The 21,842-nt window shown below is 34.0% G+C and overlaps 1 protein-coding gene across 1 annotated transcript in view; it reads right to left on the reverse strand.

Annotated features, from left to right (window-relative positions):
• Nucleotides 1-21,842, reverse strand: part of LOC143055150 (uncharacterized) — a 360,248-nt gene that overhangs the window by 38,508 nt on the left and 299,898 nt on the right. Inside the window, exons 12-13 of the mRNA XM_076228292.1 lie at nt 11,311-11,382; nt 3,818-3,869 (exon numbers count right to left, since the gene is read on the reverse strand). Of these exons, the coding sequence (XP_076084407.1) occupies nt 3,818-3,869; nt 11,311-11,382 (124 nt within the window). The remainder of the gene's footprint in view (nt 1-3,817; nt 3,870-11,310; nt 11,383-21,842) is intronic.

Genomic DNA, 21,842 nt, shown 5'->3' on the forward strand with positions numbered 1-21,842 from the left:
ATCACAATTGAATACAAGAAGTGGAGGGAATCAGGTGTCAAGTGTGTCAAGCCTCAAACTTGTATGACATAAGTCACAATTGAATACAAGAAGTGGAGGAATCCAGGTGTCAAGTGTGTCAAGCCTCAAACTTATATGACAGTAATCACAATTGAATACAAGAAGTGGAGGGAACTGTAGTTTCTGTCACAAAGAACACTCAGATTAAACCTGATACTGGCACACAAATAAACACCATTGAAGGTAAATCATTTATTACATAACCGGAAACTCCGTCTATTGTAGATAAACTTTTGGAAAAGCATAGACCTTATCAATATTAACTTTTATAGTCAATTCTAATAATCAATGTTAAAATATACTGGAATTATTCGGTTAGAACTCTTCAAACTATTGGCGATTGACTTGTATTAACCTGACTTTGTATATGCACAATTGAAAACAAGAAGTGGATGGAACCAGGTGTCAAATGTGTCAAGCCTCAAACTTATATGACAGTAGTCACAATTGAATACAATAAGTGGAGGGAACCAGGTGTCAAGTGTGTCATGCCTCAAACTAATATGACAGTAATCACAATTGAATACAAGAAGAGTGGAAAGAACCAGTTGTCAAGTGTGTCAAGCCTCAAACTTGTATGACAGAAATCATAATTTAATACAAGTGGAGGAACCAGGTGTCAAGTGTGTCAAGCCTAAAACTTGTATGACAGAAGTCATAATTAAATACAAGTGGAGGAACCAGGTGTCAAGTGTGTCAAGCCTAAAACTTGTATGACAGTAGTCATAATTGAATACAAGTGGAGGGAACCAGGTGTCAAGTGTGTCAAGCCTCACACTTGTATGACAGTAATCACAATTGAATACAAGTGGAGGGAACCAGGTGTCAAGTCTCAAACTTGAATGGCAGTAATCACAATTTTACACAAGTGGAGGGAACCAGGTGTCAAGTGTGTCAAGCCTCAAACTTGTATGGCAGTAATCACAATTGAATACAAGTGGAGGGAACCAGGTGTCAAGTGTGTCAAGCCTCAAACTTGTATGACAGTAATCACAATTGAATACAAGAAGTGGAGGGAACCAGGTGTCAAGTGTGTCAAGCCTCAAACTTGTATGACAGTAGTCACAATTGAATACAAGAAGTGGAGGGAACCAGTTGTCAACTGTGTCACGCCTCAAACTAATGACAGTAATCACAATTGAATACAAGAAGTGGAGGGAATCAGGTGTCAAGTGTGTCAAGCCTCAAACTTGTATGACATAAGTCACAATTGAATACAAGAAGTGGAGGAATCCAGGTGTCAAGTGTGTCAAGCCTCAAACTTATATGACAGTAATCACAATTGAATACAAGAAGTGGAGGGAACTGTAGTTTCTGTCACAAAGAACACTCAGATTAAACCTGATACTGGCACACAAATAAACACCATTGAAGGTAAATCATTTATTACATAACCGGAAACTCCGTCTATTGTAGATAAACTTTTGAAAAAGCATAGACCTTATCAATATTAACTTTTATAGTCAATTCTAATAATCAATGTTAAAATATACTGGAATTATTCGGTTAAAACTCTTTAAACTATTGGCGATTGACTTGTATTAACCTGACTTTGTATATGCACAATTGAAAACAAGAAGTGGATGGAACCAGGTGTCAAATGTGTCAAGCCTCAAACTTATATGACAGTAGTCACAATTGAATACAATAAGTGGAGGGAACCAGGTGTCAAGTGTTTCAAGCCTCAAACTTGTATGACAGTAGTCACAATTGAATACAAGAAGTGGAGGGAACCAGGTGTCAAGTGTGTCATGCCTCAAACTAATATGACAGTAATCACAATTGAATACAAGAAGAGTGGAAGGAACCAGTTGTCAAGTGTGTCAAGCCTCAAACTTGTATGACAGAAGTCATAATTAAATACAAGTGGAGGAACCAGGTGTCAAGTGTGTCAAGCCTAAAACTTGTATGACAGTAGTCATAATTGAATACAAGTGGAGGGAACCAGGTGTCAAGTGTGTCAAGCCTCACACTTGTATGACAGTAATCACAATTGAATACAAGTGGAGGGAACCAGGTGTCAAGTGTGTCAAGCCTCAAACTTGAATGGCAGTAATCACAATTTTACACAAGTGGAGGGAACCAGGTGTCATGTGTGTCAAGCCTCAAACTTGTATGGCAGTAATCACAATTGAATACAAGTGGAGGGAACCAGGTGTCAAGTGTGTCAAGCCTCAAACTTGTATGACAATAATCACAATTGAATACAAGTGGAGGGAACCAGGTGTCAAGTGTGTCAAGCCTCAAACTTGTATGACAGTAATCACAATTGAATACAAGAAGTGGAGGGAACCAGGTGTCAAGTGTGTCAAGCCTCAAACTTATATGACAGTAATCACAATTGAATACAAGAAGTGGAGGGAACCAGGTGTCAAGTGTGTCAAGCCTCAAACTTATATGACAGTAATCACAATTGAATACAAGAAGTGGAGGGAACCAGGTGTCAAGTGTGTCAAGCCTCAAACTTGTATGACAGTAGTCACAATTGAATACAAGAAGTGGAGGGAACCAGGTGTCAAGTGTGTCAAGCCTCAAACTTGTATGGCAGTAATCACAATTTTACACACAAGTGGAGGGAACCAGGTGTCAAGTGTGTCAAGCCTCAAACTTGTATGACAGTAATCACAATTGAATACAAGAAGTGGAGGGAACCAGGTGTCAAGTGTGTCAAGCCTCAAACTTATATGACAGTAATCACAATTGAATACAAGAAGTGAAGGGAACCAGGTGTCAAGGGATATAGTTACGATACTGTTGTCAGGTCATTAAAGATTGCACATTTTGGTGTTAATATTGATTCATTTATAGGGTCTTTGCATCGGAACACATTTTTTATTAATAAACCAGTTGTTGGCATGACACAGGTTATGTTCTTCTCATATATGTGATGATGGTATGATACTAAACCCCTCACGGGGAGGATTGTGCCTGATATTCATATGATGAAGACATAATTTTTCAATCAATTTAATTGAAGTCCGGAGCTGGCATGTCAGTTAACTGCTAGCTATATATATATAGTAGTCTGATGTTATTTATGTATTATTGTCATTTTGTTTATTTTCTTTGGTTACATCTTCTGACAGCAGATTCAGACTTCTCTTGAACTGAATTTTAATGTGCGTATTGTTATGCATTTACTTTTCTGCATTGGCTCTATGTATAGGGGGAGGGTTGAGATCTCACAAATATGTTTAACCCCGCAGCATTTTTGCGCCTGTCTCAAGTCAGGAGCCTCTGACAGGCCTTTACTAGTCTTGTATTATTTTACTTTTAGTTTCTTGTGTACAATTTGGAGTTTAGTAAGGTGTTCATTATAACTGAACCAGTAAATATTTGTTTAGGGGCCAGCTGAAGGACGCCTCCGGGTGCGAGAATTTCTCGTTGCATTGAAGACCTGTTGGTGACCTTCTGCTGTTGTCTGCTCTATGGTCGGGTTGTTGTCTCTTTGGCACATTCCCCATTTCCATTCTCAATCTTATTATCCTATTACTCATGATAAGAAAGAAATTAACATTACAAAAAATGTTGACTTTTTTTTTCAAGTAGTCACTGAACCATGAAAATGAGGTCAAGGACAATGGACAGACAGAAACTTTGTCACATAAGGCATCAATATACAAAGTATGAAGCATCCAGGTCTTCTAGCTTATAAAATATAAAGCTTTTAAGAAGTTAGCTAACGCTGCCACCGCAAGATCATTATATTTATGTCGAGCTTTCTGTGACAAAAGTCGCAGGCTCCACAATAAATTACCTTCTATCCCTTGTCCAGCAGTCACACCTGAAGATTTCTCTGACATGACAGTCTAAAAAATGAGGAATATGCAATGTTAATATATCTTCTCTCATGTCACTCGTAAAACTATTAAATTTCTAAAATATTTGCCCCGAAAAATAATATACAATAAAAATGTGTCACATTATAAACAGTCGAACCTCATTATGTCGTAGTTGAAGGTAATGGACCAAAGTATTCGACTTATCCGAGGTTCAACTCATCTGAGGTCGAGTGTGTTGTCATAAATTTGGAATGCATGAAATAAGTTATGAGATGTGTGTAAAATAGATACTTTGAACAGTGTGCCTTTTTTTCGATATGACACTTGATGATTGTGTATTCAATCTCCATGTTTTTTGGTCCTTCATCATAATTAAACACACAAGTACAGACACAAATCATGTACAAATAAAATCAATAGTATACACCAATACATACAAACAAATTTTCTGAGTCCAAGGACCAGAACTCTGCACCAAATCAACAGACCAGAACAAACTCTGAACTTGATCTGTAACTTGTCATGGTACAACTAAATACCAAATATCAAATCAATATCTTAAAGCAAGATAAAATAAAATGATTCGCTGAGCGCAGCCTGATACAACCGCGGAGGTCGAACTGTGAACAGTTCGGGCAAGTTTGGACAAGTTTGGACACAATATTCAAGGTTGATACTGTCTGAATTTGGATTGTGATCAAATTTTTGACATAACATAGGTTTCTGACACAAACAAATGTGGTTAAAGATTTTAAAAATTTAAAATGGGACATTTAATTTTTCTAGAATGGTCTGATATCCAAAATCTAACAACATGGTTAGATTCAGCATATAAAAAAAACACCAAAAATTTTATTTTAGGCCACACCAATTTAATTTCTTGTTCTACGGATTTTTGGACTCCAAAAATTGGGGCGAGAGAGCGATTTGAAAATTTTAATAAAAAAATATTTATTTTGCAAATTTTTGAGGCGAAGCTTGAAAGTATTAAAAGGCGAGTGATTATATTTTTTTTTGTAAACATAAAATAGTAGGTTTTGACAATATTAAACTTGATTTATCACTTGTACTTTGACATTTCTTTAATTTATGAAGTATTTTTCCCTGTTCACCAATAAATAATTGAATAATAAGATTTGGTATATATATGTGTGCCAATTAATGAGACAATTCTCCATCCAAGTCATAATCAGGTTGGGAACAACCCCTCAATTTTATAAATATCCTTTTTATGAGGGGTCAATATAAGTTACAATATATTTTTTTGTAAATAAAACTTTTTAGTACAAAAGAGTGCCTCATATTTTCCCAAAGAACTATATATCTATCGGGTATTAAATGGTCAAAACTTAAACATGCCCACGAATTTTGTAATATTCCTGGACTTAGGCCATGTTAACACATTTACTTTAATATTATTCAAAATAAATAATATCATAAATAATTCTCTTTAAGAATATGGTAATGTTGTTTAAAATTATTTAAATATGATGTATTTCTCCTCTCTTTTAGTTAATTTTTCTAAGTTGTTCAAAGGATTTGTATAGTAACACTATGCAAAATCATTGGTACAACAGTAAAATGACCCCATATGTGCCTTTCTGAGGGATAATAGCAAATACAGGTCATCTGGTCATAGTACGTACGGCAGAGCTTTGACCCAGACCAAACAGCAAGCTATAAGGAACCCCAAAAATAGAAGTGTACACAATTCGAACAGGAAAACCAACGATCTAATTTATATATATACAAACGGGAAAATACCAAATAATATTTATGAACATCAACGAACGATATCTAACTGCTGAACGACAGGCCCCTGAATCAATCAGGACAGGTGCATAAACATGCAGGGGGTATGGATAGTTTTGTATCGCCATCATATTGCAGTTGAAGGCATTTCTTTCCGAAGTTCTTTGAAGTTTATTACTAACAACGAACATATTTTGATAGGGAATCTAAGTAAGGGGAAGAAAACCAATGTTTTGTTCTGTACAGGTATTTTCTTCTGTTTTCTATTTATATCGGAGCACTCCCATTTGGGATAAATGGGTTTCATGCTGAATCAAATATTATCACAGACATTGACACAGTGTACTTGGGTGCTTATATGTTTAAAATCGTTATAAATACATGTTAGATTGTGATTATAAAAACAAGTGCAAATATCTGTTTATAATATTTACAAAAAAAAAACGGTGGGGGAAATGGACACGATTACATTTCCGGATGCGGGAAGCGGGAATATAAAAAAAATTAAAAAAATTCTGCTTTGAAAAAAATAGGTGCGGGCGAGTCCGTCGAACAAGGAATAAAATTGGTGTGGCCTTAGTTGAAAATAAATTTTGTTTAATTTTGGACCCTTCAAACCTTAATATGTACTACTTTGAAAACAGGGCCCAAAATACAAAATCTCAATGCATAATAAGATTCAGCATATCATACAGCTGCAATAACTCAGTTTTTGATGAAATCAAACAAAGTTTAATTTCAGACCCTTTTGACCTCAATGAAGACCAATTTAAAAATGGGGCACCAATATCCAAAATAGTAATACATTTGTACAAGGTTATAACCCCAAAAAATTAAAGACTTTTAATTAATCCAATTGAAATTGGTTAAAAGAATGTCTTTATTTTCAATTAAAGATTTCCAGCTATTGTGCAATACTGTGCTATTGTGCAATACTGTGTAATTAAGGTGGTACCCAACACTTTAACTAAAATTAATTTGGCTCGTTTAATTTTCTTAAAATTTTTTTTGACAAAGTATTTACCTTGACCCTTTTACAAAAATATAAAAATTTCAAAAAATTTGAACCAACCATTTTATTAGAAAAATTACACTGGTTATATAGCAGTTTGACAAACACTTATGATCATTGAGAAGCTTGATATTCCTGTAACAACACAACGTAATTAAAACGTTTAGCTGATTTTACAGAGTTATCCCCCTGTAGAGTTAGGTACCACCTTAAAGATTTTTTGCTATTGCACAAAAATGTGCTATTGTGCAATACTATGCTATTTTGCAATTGAAGATTTCTTGCTACTGCGCAATACTGTGCTTTTGCACAAAACTGTGCAATTAAAGATTTCTTGCTATTGCCCAATACTGTGCTATTGTACTGTGCAATTGAAGATTTCTTGCTATTGCGCAATACTGTGATATTGCCCAATATGATGCTATTGCGCAATACTGTGCAATTGAAGATTTCTCCTTGAAAAAAGTTAAAGATTTTAAATTAATCCCATTAAAATTGGTTACAAGATTTGTCTTTATTTTCAATTGAAGTTTTCCTGCTATTCCACAATACTATGCTATTGTGCAATAATACTGTACAATTAAAGATTTCTTGCTATTGCCCAAATACTATGCTATTGTACAATACTGTTCATTCGCGCAATACTGTGATATTATCCAATACTGTGCGACTGCGCAATGGAAGATTTCTTGCTATTGCGCAATACTGTGGTTTTTTTTTGCAATATGGTGCTTTTGAAGATTTCTTCTTGAAAATTTTCAAAAAATTTCAATTTTCAAAAACTTAAAAAAAGTATGAAACCCCCAAACTCATTCCCATCCTTCTCCTTGTGGTATGGAACCTTGTTTGTTGTAAATTAAACAGAGTAACAAAGGCCATGTACTATCCTGGAAATACCGTTTAAAGCCTCTTAGGAACCTCTGGAAAGAAATGGGCATGAGTTCGCCCTACACTTGATTAAGATACAGTCTAGGTCAATCTGATGATTCACAATACAATTGCTATTAACAGTTTATCTGTATCTATAATAATATTCAATATAATAACCAAACACTGCAAAATTTCTTTAAAATCATCAATTCAGGGGCATTATACCTGAAAAACCAGTTACCCAATTCGGCTGAAAATATCAAGACAGGTAGACCTTGACCTAATAAATACTTTAACTTCTTGTCTTATTTGCTCTAAATGCTGGAGTTTTTGAGATATAAGCCAAAAATTGCATTTTACCCTGTGTTCTATTTTTAGCCATGACGGCCATGTTTTTTGACGAAATAGAATATAAAACACAAACTTTATTTTATACACCCTACTGATCATTCAGTTGAAGTTTAATTGAATTTGGTTGAGTAGTTTTAGAGAGAAGATTTTTTAAAATTAGCAAATATGATGAACAAATTGTGAAAAATTGTCATTAAAGGACAATAACCCCTCAAGGGGTCAATTGACAATTTTGGTCATATTAACTTATTTGTAGATCTTACATTGATCATTTTTGCTGTTTACAGTTTATCTTTATCTATAATAATATTCAAGGTAATGACCAAAAACCGTGAAATTTCCTTAAAATTACCAATTAAGTGGCAGCAACCCAACAATGGGTTGTTTGATTCATCTGAAAATTTCAGGGCTGATAGATCTTGACCTAATGAACATGTTTACCCCGTGTCAGATTTGCTCTAAATGCTTTCGTTTTTGAGATATAAGCCAAAAACTGCATTTGACCCCTATGTTCTATTTTTAGCAATGGCGACCATGTTTGTTGATAGCTCAAAACTTCGGATACAATTTATAAACTAGATACCCTAAGGAACATTCAGTTAAAGTTTGGAAGTATTTGGCCTAGTAGTTTCAGAGGAGAAGATTCTTGAAATAGTTTACGACGACAGACGACGGAGGACGCCAAGTGATGGCATAAGCTCACTTTGGCCCTTCGGGCCACGTGTGCTAAAAAACAATACTTGCAATATAGTGACCTTTAGTTGTAAATTTCTGTGTCATTTGGTCTCTTGCTGAGAGTTGTCTCATTGGCAATCAGACCTTATCTTCTTTTTATTGATTGTATTTGAATACACTTTTTTCAACTTAAAAAATATAGGATACAAATGTCAAATGAGTGTACAGGCCCATCAGATGGTGCCTCGTGTGCAGAGTCTGATGAGACTAGCATTGATGAAAACTAGAACCTAAGTCCTGTGACATGATTAGATTCAGTTGTACTTGACTTATATTTTTGAAAAGTATTTCAAAAGAAAAACATCAAATTCTGTTCTATTGTTTCAGTTTGTTTTGTTCCTTTAATCAACTCAAGATGTAAAAAGATTATTTTTAGTAAAAAAAAAATTGGACAAGTAACAATTTCATTTGGACAAGTAAGTTTTGGAATGAACTTGTCCTACTGGACAAGTTGAAAAAAAAAGTTATTGTAGAGGCCTGTGTACCTGTACACATATCTTACAATTAGTAAGACCAGTAGCAGCTGTAAACATTTGTTACTCTATATCACTATATGTACCTGTACACATATCTTACAATTAGTAAGACCAGTAGCAGCTGTAAACATTTGTTACTCTATACCACTATATGTACCTGTACACATATCTTACAATTAGTAAGACCAGTAGCAGCTGTAAACATTTGTAACTCTATATCACTATATGTACCTGTACACATATCTTACAATTAGTAAGACCAGTAGCAGCTGTAAACATTTGTTACTCTATACCACTATATGTACCTGTACACATATCTTACAATTAGTAAGACCAGTAGCAGCTGTAAACATTTGTAACTCTATATCACTATATGTACCTGTACACATATCTTACAATTAGTAAGACCAGTAGCAGCTGTAAGCATTTGTAACTCTATATCACTATATGTACCTGTACACATATCTTACAATTAGTAAGACCAGTAGCAGCTGTAAACATTTGTTACTCTATACCACTATATGTACCTGTACACATATCTTACAATTAGTAAGACCAGTAGCAGCTGTAAACATTTGTTACTCTATATCACTATATGTACCTGTACACATATCTTACAATTAGTAAGACCAGTAGCAGCTGTAAGCATTTGTAACTCTATATCACTATATGTACCTGTACACATATCTTACAATTAGTAAGACCAGTAGCAGCTGTAAACATTTGTTACTCTATATCACTATATGTACCTGTACACATATCTTACAATTAGTTAGACCAGTAGCAGCTGTAAGCATTTGTAACTCTATATCACTATATGTAGTACCTGTACACATATCTTACAATTAGTAAGACCAGTAGCAGCTGTAAACATTTGTTACTCTATATCACTATATGTACCTGTACACATATCTTACAATTAGTAAGACCAGTAGCAGCTGTAAACATTTGTTACTCTATATCACTATATGTACCTGTACACATATCTTACAATTAGTAAGACCAGTAGCAGCTGTAAACATTTGTTACTCTACAGGGCTCGACATTAACGTTTGTCCGATTGTCCGGGACAAGTCGACACAGATGTCGGGCAAGTAGATTCACCATACTACTTGTCCGATGGGACAAGTGAAAAATCAAGGTCAGATAAAAATAGATCAAATTCAAGACTTATACATTCACAAAAATATGAATGATTGTTTTATTGATCATACTAAATGAAATAATTATTCATTGATTGAACCAGAGACATATAAAATTTGTATAATATGTCTCTGATTTGGAGTATTTGAACATGCTGGCAGCCATTGACCAGGGGGATATAAGGAAGGGGAAAGAAATCAATGTTAATGTATCTTCTTAGTATAAGCTTCCTTGAATTAGGAGCACCTCCATATGGAGTTTACCTAAACTTTAAAATATTAAATTAAAGTATGTTTCATTTGATTTTGCTTTTATGCATAACAATACATTAAAAGAGGTTTTATTTGATAAGATCTATGATATAAAAATTTAAGATAAAAAAAATAAATCTAAAAAGGCAGATTTTTTAGTGAAATGTGTATGTACTTCATGATCATATATGTATATACAAATCAAAATAAATTAAAAAGGTTAACTCATATACATGTTCAAGGTGGCCAGGTGTATTTACATCTTTGGTTTAACCCATACCACTACTAAAGAATGAATAGGTCCATAGGGAAACGTAGTGGTTTGGGAAGAAATGATGATTTAATGATTGACAAATGATAGTGACATTGAGTCAGAGAACACAGTCTTGCAAAAAAACTTTCATTCTGAAATAATGAAATGTATTTTGATGTGGTATTCATATAACATTACAAAATGCTCCTTTTATTAGGTACAATCAAAGCCCAAGTGTTATTATTGTGTGTGTGCCATAAATCATCAATATGTTAGATTTTCAGTTATGAATTCGGACAAGTGAGTTCAGAGTTCGGACAAGCTGATTTTCTTGCCACTTGTCCAAAGGGACAAGTTAGAAAAAATGTTAATGTAGAGGCCTGCTCTATATCACTATATGTACCTGTACACATATCTTACAATTAGTAAGACCAGTAGCAGCTGTAAACATTTGTTACTCTATATCACTATATGTACCTGTACACATATCTTACAATTAGTAAGACCAGTAGCAGCTGTAAACATTTGTTACTCTATATCACTATATGTACCTGTACACATATCTTACAATTAGTAAGACCAGTAGCAGCTGTAAACATTTGTTACTCTATATCACTATATGTACCTGTAAGTATTCCATCACTTCTTTATACTGCCCCTTTTTCTTTTTTGCTGCTAGATCATATGGAGTCTTACCCTGAAATACAGACAAATCTTTATATTGCTTTCATCTGATACAAAGAAGGCTTCTGTAACACATATCTTACAATTAGTAAGACCAGTAGCAGATGAGTGGTGATTTATTTTATCTTAACAGATGCTAACCATATATATATATATAAGAAAATTATTAAAAGATAAAAACGGTTTCAATGCATCACTTTTTTTACTAGTACTTTCACTGCTTCCGCAGATCTTCAGGTAATGTGACTTGTATATAAATAAAACAATTGATTGACGTTAACAATAGTATGACGTTAACAAATACAAGGGAGACTACTAATGTCATTTTAAGACTTTAAAATGTTACGTTAAAATTAGAATATCATTTATCATTTAATCCCGGGTTGAGAATGTTTATGAATAATTCTTCCTTCTTCCTCCGGAGAAAATCATTTTGACGATTGACCATATACCGGTACAATGGAAATATTTTAAATCGTCCATTAGAACAACGATGGAAATGGTTGTTTGCCCTGATGAGTGTTAAATCTTCATGGTTGGTTTGCTGTCTATGTAAAGTCATTCTAGTCCGCAGTTCATTTTTTTGTCTCTCCAACATAGAATTCCTCACAATTTGAACATATGAGAGAATAGATGACGTTTGAACTTTTACAAGACATATTTTGCCTCACAGTAAAATTCTTTCCATTTTTGAAATAAATTGAACTTTCTTCTATTAAATTTGGACAAGTCATACATCGTTTATCGGTACATTTTTTTACAATTGGCACAGTTTCATTAAAGTCAAATTTTGAAGATGTTAAATATCGTTTCAGACTTTTCGACTGTCTTTTGCTGTTGATAATCTTCTTTTTCTGTAAGACCTTGTCCATTCTTTCACTTTTGTGTAAATTTGTTTCAATTTGTCGCATGAAACTAAAAATGTCATAATCTCGCGGATTATAAGTTGTGACAAACGGAATAATTTTGTTTAAATTGTTCGATGATTCCTCGGTAGTTTCGGATCGCCGTGATTCTGTAACAATTGGTCCTCTTGTCAGTGCCTTTTGAATTCCGTAATTTACTATTATATATATGAATATTTATATTCATATATATATATAACTCGTCTAAACATCAACCCAACAATGTTAGATCTGTAAATTTGCTTTCGCAAATTTTTGGTTCTTCCCACGCCGGGATTCGAACCCATGCTACTGTGATATCGTGACACCAAATCGCCTGCACTGCAGCCGTCCCTCTAGACCACACGACCACCTGGGCTCTCTTAAAAGAGCTTTCGGTGGGCATGTGTTACCTTTCCACGTCAGTTTTAATCTAGCGGCGTACTACAGTACATGATATATAAGGCATGAAGATGTTATTGTTACAGATCAGCTAAATTATCTATAGTAAAGGATCCTACAAATTAATGTAATATACAGTCACAGAAAATAATTATATTCATAAGTACGTCTGAGTCAGTGACAACTCTACAACAGATGTATCCATCGGATCGCCATCAATGATGGTGATACATGGCTGTGTACATAATGTATATACAACTCGTCTAAACATCAACCCAACAATGTTAGATCTGTAAATTTGCTTTTGCAAATTTTTAAATTTTTGGTTCTTCCCTCGCCGGGATTCGAACCCATGCTACTGTGATATCGTGACACCAAATCGCCTGCATTGCAGCCGTCCCGCTAGACCACACGACCACCTGGGCTCTCAAAAAAAGAGCTTTCGCTGGCCGTGTGTTACCTTTCTTCGTCAGTTTTAATCTAGCGGCGTACTACAGTACATGATATATAAGGCATGAAGATGTTATTGTTACAGATCAGCTAAATTATCTATAGTAAAGGATCATACAAATTAATGTAATATACAGTCACAGAAAATAATTATATTTATAAGTACGTCTGAGTCAGTGACATTGATGGCGATCCGATGGATACATCTGTTGTAGAGTTGTCAGTGACTCAGACGTACTTATAAATATAATTATACATAATGTATATACAACTATATATATATATAACTCATAAGATGACATTTAGATTATTTTTCACAATTTTGTGAAGACTTTAAATAGGCTTTTAACTCTTTTTTGTCCTATAATTTTCTTTGCAGTTTGAAGATTGGTAAATGCATCCTTATGTCTACATGAGGGTGTCGAGGACCTTGGGGTCTTCATTTTTAACTATCTTTCCCAATTTTATGGACACCTTATTGATAGTTCTTTATATTTTTAACACCCCCATTTTTTATATTTCTGCACCCAATTCTTTTCTATTCATTAATTTTTTACCGATTTCTCTCCATTTTCATGATTTTCATTTTTTTCTTCTTCAATTCATGATTTTCTAATCTGTAAACCCATTCATACCCTCCTGTATCTGTATACCCCATCTACACCCTCCTATATCTGTATACCCCATCCAAACCCTCCTATATCTGTATACCCCTCCAATCCCTCCTATATCTGTATACCACATCCACACCCTCCTATATCTGTATAGCCCATCCACACCCTCCTATATCTGTATACCACATCCACACCCTCCTATATCTGTATAGCCCATCCACACCCTCCTATATCTGTATAGCCCATCTCCACCCTCCTATATCTGTATACCCCATCCACAGCCTCCTATATCTGTATACCCCATCCACTCTCTCCTATATACACTAGTAGCCAGATTAAAGTCTGAAACGGTCATTTTGGTCTGATCAAGTCTTGATCGACTTAATTTACCGCTAGAGAAAACACGTTGAGAATTTTCAGACTTTAAGACACTGTTCAGATATATGTTGTGTCAAGTCTGTTCAGTCATGTCAAGTTAATCAAGATGGAAGGCTCTAGCGTTAAATCAAGTCTGTTAAGACTGTTTTGGACAAATTAAGACCAATCATAAAAAGTAACGTTCAAAACTTTCAGATCGAGTTAAGATTAGTGTGTCAGAATCATATTAGGAGTTACGCCCCTTCATGTGGATGATACGTACATTGTATTATAAATGCTAGAATAAAAAAGGTGTATTATTTTGAATTATTAAACATAAAATCATTCGTTGACTTTTTATTTCTGTTGGTCTTTGTTTTAGATATTAGAGAATTAATAATATATATTTATATACATAAAGTTTTGTTAGTTTGTTTTGTTGTAGAAATAAATTATTCCCCAATAACGGTGTTTCTGATTTTATTTTTATTTTTTATTTTCTGGTGTTAATTTATGCATTTAATTATTCTTTGAAAAAAGTAATTGCAAATTTTAACCACATAACACTAACAAAAGAGTGACAACAACATCTTATAAATTTTATACGTCCAAATCACGTTTCTGGATTTTACTTCATTTGGAACGATCCGAACACAAAATACAAATATTTTATATGTCAGATAATTTATATCGTTAATTTCTTTATCATCTTAAGGCCGCATCAGGGAACCATGTCTCCATTTGAACTAAGCTTCTGAAACTGCTTTTAGGCTGTGAAGTGAGAGTGTCAAAACTATAAATAACATACCATCGGAAAGAGAAGGATGTTGATGTTACAGAATTGAGAGAATGATCGGCTATAAATATGAATAATAGAGAAAATGGAAAATAAAGAATAGAGAATAATAAGGTGCTTGAATATAAAGAATGGTATAATATAGACGAAAAGTATAAAGAATAGAAACAAACGGCCTAAACATTAAAGAATACAGAAATGAAGGACTCCCTCCAGATCCTCATAGATTAAAACAAAATAACATAATTTTAAGTTCAGCATAGAGTGTATGTCTTAGTACATCTGTTTGTAAATGCGCTTATCATTTCTTTCATTTGAATAAAAAACTTATTTAATATAAAATATGTATTTATTTGTTTATTCAGATTGCACTATTATAAATAATTCTTCTTCGTCTTCTCCCTCTAAACTGTAAAAGTAAAGTATGTATGCTTTAATATTTGGTCTATAAAGATTAAGTTCGATGGCACGTGCCAATAATCCAAAGGTAATAAAATCGACGATCCATAAAATAACGTGCCAATAACAATGGCTATTTCACAGTTATATCATACGTTCACCCGTCATGGTTTCATACCTGTACCTCCGTATGTGTAGTATAAGGTTCTAAATCATTTTTTTATAGCTTCTTTCTAACACTATTGACGACATTGTTAAAACTACATGCACATATCACAACACTGCAAATTTAGTATAGTTAAAAAGATATACAATATTGAAATGCATTTTTTTCTATCAAAAATTACACCCTCTACGCCCCCTCTGAATCTGCCACTGGATATCTAGTTGTTTCACTGAAAAAGAATGAATTTGCACAAGACTTCTTATTTTGCATGCTTTATTGTAAAAACTGCAGCATTCATTTGCACCAAATAAAACAACCATTTCATGTCAAACTGCCCTCATTAATATTATTGATAAATGGCTACATGAAATGAATAATGGAAATATCAATTTGGCCATCCTTTTGGATTTTAAGAAAGCTTTCGATGGTGTTGATCATGAAATTCTATGTAAAAAACTTCTAATTTATGGCTTCCATGAAGATACTGTTGATTTTTTAAAATCATATTTGAGTGAAAGTACACAGCAAGTCCATATAAATAATCAGTTTTCTGATAAATAATTTATAACTTTTGGTGTTCCACAGGGCTCAATACCTGGTCCCATTTTGTTTGTTTTGTTCATAAATGACCTTCCATTACACATCAAAAACTGCCATACAGACTTGTATGCTGATGACACAACTATGCATACATCAGGAAAGACTATTGGTGATATGCAATTAAAAGTACAAGATGATCTCCAATGTGTCGAAAAAAGGTGTCATGAAAATAGCATGTTCATAAATTCGGATAAGACAAAATGTATGTTTATAGGTACAAGACAAAGGCTGCCTTTAAGGTGGTACCTAACACTACAGGGAGATAACTCTGAAAACTCAGCAGAACGTTTTAATGACGTTGTGTTGTTACGTGAATATTAAGCTTTTCAATGATCAAAATAAGTGTTTGTCAAATTGCTATATAACCAGTGTAATTTTTCTGATTAAACGGTTGGTTCAAATTTTTTATTTTTTTTAATTTTTTTGTTAAAGGGTCAAAGTAAATACTGCGTCAAAATTTTTTGAAAATTAAACGATCCAAATTAATTTTAGAGAAAGTGTTGGGTACCACCTTAAATCAAGCAGAACCAGTTTTAACTTTTGAGAATAATATTCTTCAAAAATCATCAATTGAAAAACGTTTAGGTGTTAGAATTGACTCTAATCTGTCCTGGACAGGCCATATTAATTACTTATGTTCATCAATTCCATCTAGACTTTTTTAACTCTCTAAAATCAAGAAATTTCTAAATATTGATCTAAGAAAATTATTTTATAATGGTTATATTCTCCCACTGATAGATTATTGTTGTATTATTTGGAGTGGTTGTGCTAAAAATGAGCTAGTTAGAATAATAAAATTGCAGAAAAGGGCTAAAAGACTTATTTTAGATGCTGATCCACTTTCATCATCAGCTCCACTGTTTAAACAGCTTGGATGGATGACAGTAGAGAACAGAATCTCATACCACAAATCAGTTTTGATGCATAAATGCCTTAAGAATGAAGCCCCTGTATATCTCACTGAAAAATTTAAAGAAATGCCAGAAATAAACCAATATCGTTTGAGAAATGCCTCTTGCAAAAATTTACAAGTTCCAAAAGCCAAAACAGAGCTTTATAAGATATCTTTTATATATTCAAGATCTATTTTATGGAATAACTTACCAAAATCCCTGAAAAAATCAACCTCAAGTACAAGCACATTCAAAAAAGATTTAAACCAGATGCTCCGCAGGGCGTAGCTTTATACGACCGCAGAGGTTGAACCCTGAACGGTTGGGGCAAGTATGGACACAACATTCAAGCTGGATTCAGCTCTAAATTTGGATTGTGATTAAATAGTTGACACAGCATAGGTTTCTGACACAGAATGAATGTGTTCTAATGAACTTAAAATTTTTGTTTTCTCTTAGAGCAATTCACTATGCTGTTGAATATTAATCCTCTCAAAACAAGAATGTGTCCTCAGTACAGGAATGCCCCACTCGCACTATCATTTTCCATGTTCAGTGGACCGTGAAATTGGGGTAAAAACTCTAATTTGGCATTTAAATTAGAAAGATCATATCATAGGGGACATGTGTACTAAGTTTGAAGTCGATTGGACTTAAACTTCATCAAAAACTACCTTGACCAAAAACTTTAACCTGAAGCGGGACAGACGGACGGACGAATGGACGGACGAACGAACGGACAGACGGACGGACGGACGGACGCACAGACCAGAAAACATAATGCCCCTCTACTATCGTAGGTGGGGCATAAAAATGTTTGAAGAAATTTTCTTTTTTATTTATGAAATTTCAAATGAGAAAAATTGAACCCAATTTTTTTAATCACATCCCCCTTTCCCTTATTCCAAAACTAATCTCAATTAAAATTTCTAATGGAGTTTGCAACAATAACTACTCATTTAAATACATCATAAAATATTAAGATGTAAAAAAAACTGCTTGTTATCACTGAATGTTATTTATTATAATTTATCAGTTGGTAGTGAAAAGTGAATATACATTGTATATTGTATATAACAAAGATTTAAGTTGATTCTGGACAAAGAAAGATAACTCCAATTAAAAAAAAATCTTGCTATTGCACAATATTTTGCAATTAGATATTTTTTGCTTACTATTCTGGACAAAGAAAGATAACTCTAATTAAAAAAAAAATTGCTATTTCACAATATTGTGCAATTAGATATTTCTTGCCATTGCGCAATACTGTGCAATTGAAAAGACTTGCTATTGCACAATACTTAATATAATAATTTTAGATCCTGATTTGGACCAACTTGAAAACTGGGCCCATAATAAAAAATCTAAGTACATTTTTGGATTCAGCATATCAAAGAACCCCAAGATTTCAATTTTTGTTGAAATCAGACTAAGTTTAATTTTGGACCCTTTGGACTTTAGTGTAGACCAATTTGAAAACAGGACCAAAAATGAAGAATCTACATACACAGTTAGATTTGGTATATCAAAGAACCCCATTTATTCAATTTTTGATGAAATCAAACAAAGTTTAATTTTGGACCCCGATTTGGACCAACTTGAAAACTGGGCCAATAATCAAGAATCTAAGTACATTTTTAGATTCAGCATATCAAAGAACCCCAAGATTTCAATTTTTGTTGAAATCAGACTAAGTTTAATTTTGGACCCTTTGGACCTTAATGTAGACCAATTTGAAAACGGGACCAAAAGTTCAGAATCTACATACACAGTCATGACAGTTAGATTCGGCATATCAAAGAACCCCAATTATTCAATTTTGATGAAATCAAACAAAGTTTAATTTTGGACCCTTTGGGCCCCTTATTCTGTTGGGACCAAAACTCCCAAAATCAATACCAACCTTCCTTTTATGGTCATAAACCTTGTGTTTAAATTTCATAGATTTCTATTTACTTATACTAACGTTATGGTGCGAAAACCAAGAAAAATGCTTATTTGGGTCCCTTTTTGGCCCCTAATTCCTAAACTGTTGGGACCTAAACTCCCAAAATTAATACCAACCTTCCTTTTGTAGTCATTAACATTGTGTTTAAATTTCATTGATTTCTATTTACTTAAGGCGAAGTGTACGTAATTAAACTACACAATGGATTTTAAAAAAATTTTACATGTAGATTCTGCTTGTAAAAATAAATCGGAAAATAAAATAAAAAAAGGGGGTAACCGTTTTCGTTTTTGAGATACGAGCTGTTGAAGTTAACAGCATCATACACCAAAATTACAAAGGATATATAGGGAAAATCGTGAAATTCGGCAGGAATTGTTACATTTCCAAGATTTTCTATTATATTTGACAATCGATTTTTTTTTTAAATTATAAGACGATTCTAAAATGTCTGAGGAATCGATTGGTGCAAAGAAAGTCCTTAGCAACCGTGCTACTTTTCAAGCTATACTCTGTTAAAGTTGAATCTTGAGTGTAAAAAAACAAAAAAACAACGACAACGTTATTGACGTCGACGCAACAGTTACGACGCTTCATATAGTTCTATACTTGTATGAAATATATACCGTTTTGTTGAGAGTTCGTGTTGCTCGGTCTTTAGTTTTTTATCTTACGTTTTGCGTACTATTGTATTGTGTTTGTCTATTATATTCGGGTGCGTGCGGAGATCGCCAAGCTAGAAAACGGTTGACATTTTCTTCATTATGAACTAGAACTATTTTCGACCTTGTTGCCTTATTTTTGTTAAAATCTAAACACTGCGACGTGTTTTCAAAATCTCTGTTCCCATAAATCTTCATTTCATCAAGGTCTCTTCTCAGAATATCAGCCATCTGTCTGGCACAGGATAACAAATCAATATTTAAGTAAATTTTAAGTTGTGTGGTAATTCTTAGTACATTTGGGTAAATTAATCTTATCTATGTGCCGCATACGCATCTCTATAATTCAACACATCCCTCAGCCACGACATTATATATTTTATGCATTGCATGCGCTTCTTTTTATTACAATCCAGACCGGCTAGTAACCGTTGTATAACTTTACACGTCTGAAGACGAATATTTGCGTGAAACATTTTTGTATGATTTTTATTTCTGGAAATCAATCTGAAATCTACAAAAGTCCTTTTCCGAAAGTCAGACTGGACCTTTACTTTTATGTGCATTCGGGATTTACACAAATTGTAACCCGAATAATTCAGTCGTATTATTCAGCTGATGTACGAATGCTACATTTCTCGTGTGGGAGAAAATCGGACATGGAAAGGGCTTGAATTATTCAAGTTACTCAAATTGAAACTGGGGAATATATTTCTAGCTGTTCGAAATTCGCGGAAACAAATGATTGTTTTTCGGCATTACGGTATTGAATCAATATGAGTCAGAGATACCAATTATTTCTTTTAATAAACTCGAATACCAGTCAGTTTATAGGACTTCAGTTTGAATTAGGGGCGGCAATCCATTCATTTTATCCAATCAATTTGGGGGGGATCCAGATCCCGAAATCCCGAGGTTCCGAATTAAAAAACTAGAGGCTCTAAAGAGCCTGTGTCGCTCACCTTGGTCTATGTGAATATTAAACAAAGGAAGCAGATTGAAAATTGACTACAAAGGTCAATAACTCCTACAGGGGTCAATTGACCATTTCCTTCATGTTGACTTATTTGTAGATCTTACTTTGCTGAACATTATTGCTGTTTACAGTTTACCTATATCTATAATAATATTCAATATAATAACCAAAAACAGCAAAATTTCCTTAAAATTACCAATTCAGGGGCCGCAACCCAAAAACAGGTTGTCCAATTCATCTGAAAATTTCAGGGCAGATAGATCTTGACCTGATTAACAATTTTACTTCATGTCAGATTTGCTCTAAATTATTTGGTTTTTGAGTTATAAGCCAAAAACTGCATTTTACCCTTATGTTCTATTTATAGCCATGGCGGTCATCTTGGTTAGTTGGCGGGGTCACCGGACACAATTTTTCAACTAGATACCCCAATGATGATTGTGGCCAAGTTTCAAATAATTTGGCCCAGCAGTTTCAGAGGAGAAGATTTTTCTAAAAGATAACTAAGATTTACGAAAAATGGTTAAAAATTGACTATAAAGGGCAATAACTCCTACAGTGGTCAACTGATCATTTTGGTCATGTTGACTTATTTGTAGATCTTACTTTGCTGAACATTATTGCTTTTACAGTTTATCTCTATCTGAAATAATATTCAAGATAATAACCAAAAACAACAAAATTTCCTTAAAATTACCAATTCAGGGGCAGCAACCTAACAACGGAATGTCAGATTCATCTGAAAATTTCAGGGCAGATAGATCTTAACCTGATTAACAATATTACCCCATGTCAGATTTGCCCTAAATGCTTTGTTTTTTGAGTTATAAGCCAAAAACTGCATTTTACCCTTATGTTCTATTTATAGCCATGGCGGCCATCTTGGTTAGTTGGCGGGGTCACCGGACACAATTTTTAAACTAGATACCCCAATGATGATTGTGGCCAAGTTTGGTTAAATTTGGCCTAGTAGTTTCAGAGGAGAAGATTTTTGTAAAAGTTAACGCCGGACGCAGGACGACGACGGACGACGACGACGACGGACGCCGGACGCCAAGTGATGAGAAAAGCTCACTTGGCCCTTTGGGCCAGGTGAGCTAAAAATGAAATCCCGACTACCCGAAATTCGGAAATAGAATTCCTGGATCCCGAAAGGGTCAATCCCGAAATCCCGAGCTTAAAATCACCCGATCCCGGAGTTCCGATAAAGGTCCTATCCCCCCCCCCCCCCCGTAATTCTATATTCTTTTCATTCATAATCTTGAATTGAGACTTGATACTTACATTCTCTAATTTTGAATGATGCACACAGCCCACAATAAA

The sequence above is a fragment of the Mytilus galloprovincialis genome, chromosome 12, assembly GCF_965363235.1.
Source record: "Mytilus galloprovincialis chromosome 12, xbMytGall1.hap1.1, whole genome shotgun sequence".
NCBI classification, from domain to species: domain Eukaryota; kingdom Metazoa; phylum Mollusca; class Bivalvia; order Mytilida; family Mytilidae; genus Mytilus; species Mytilus galloprovincialis.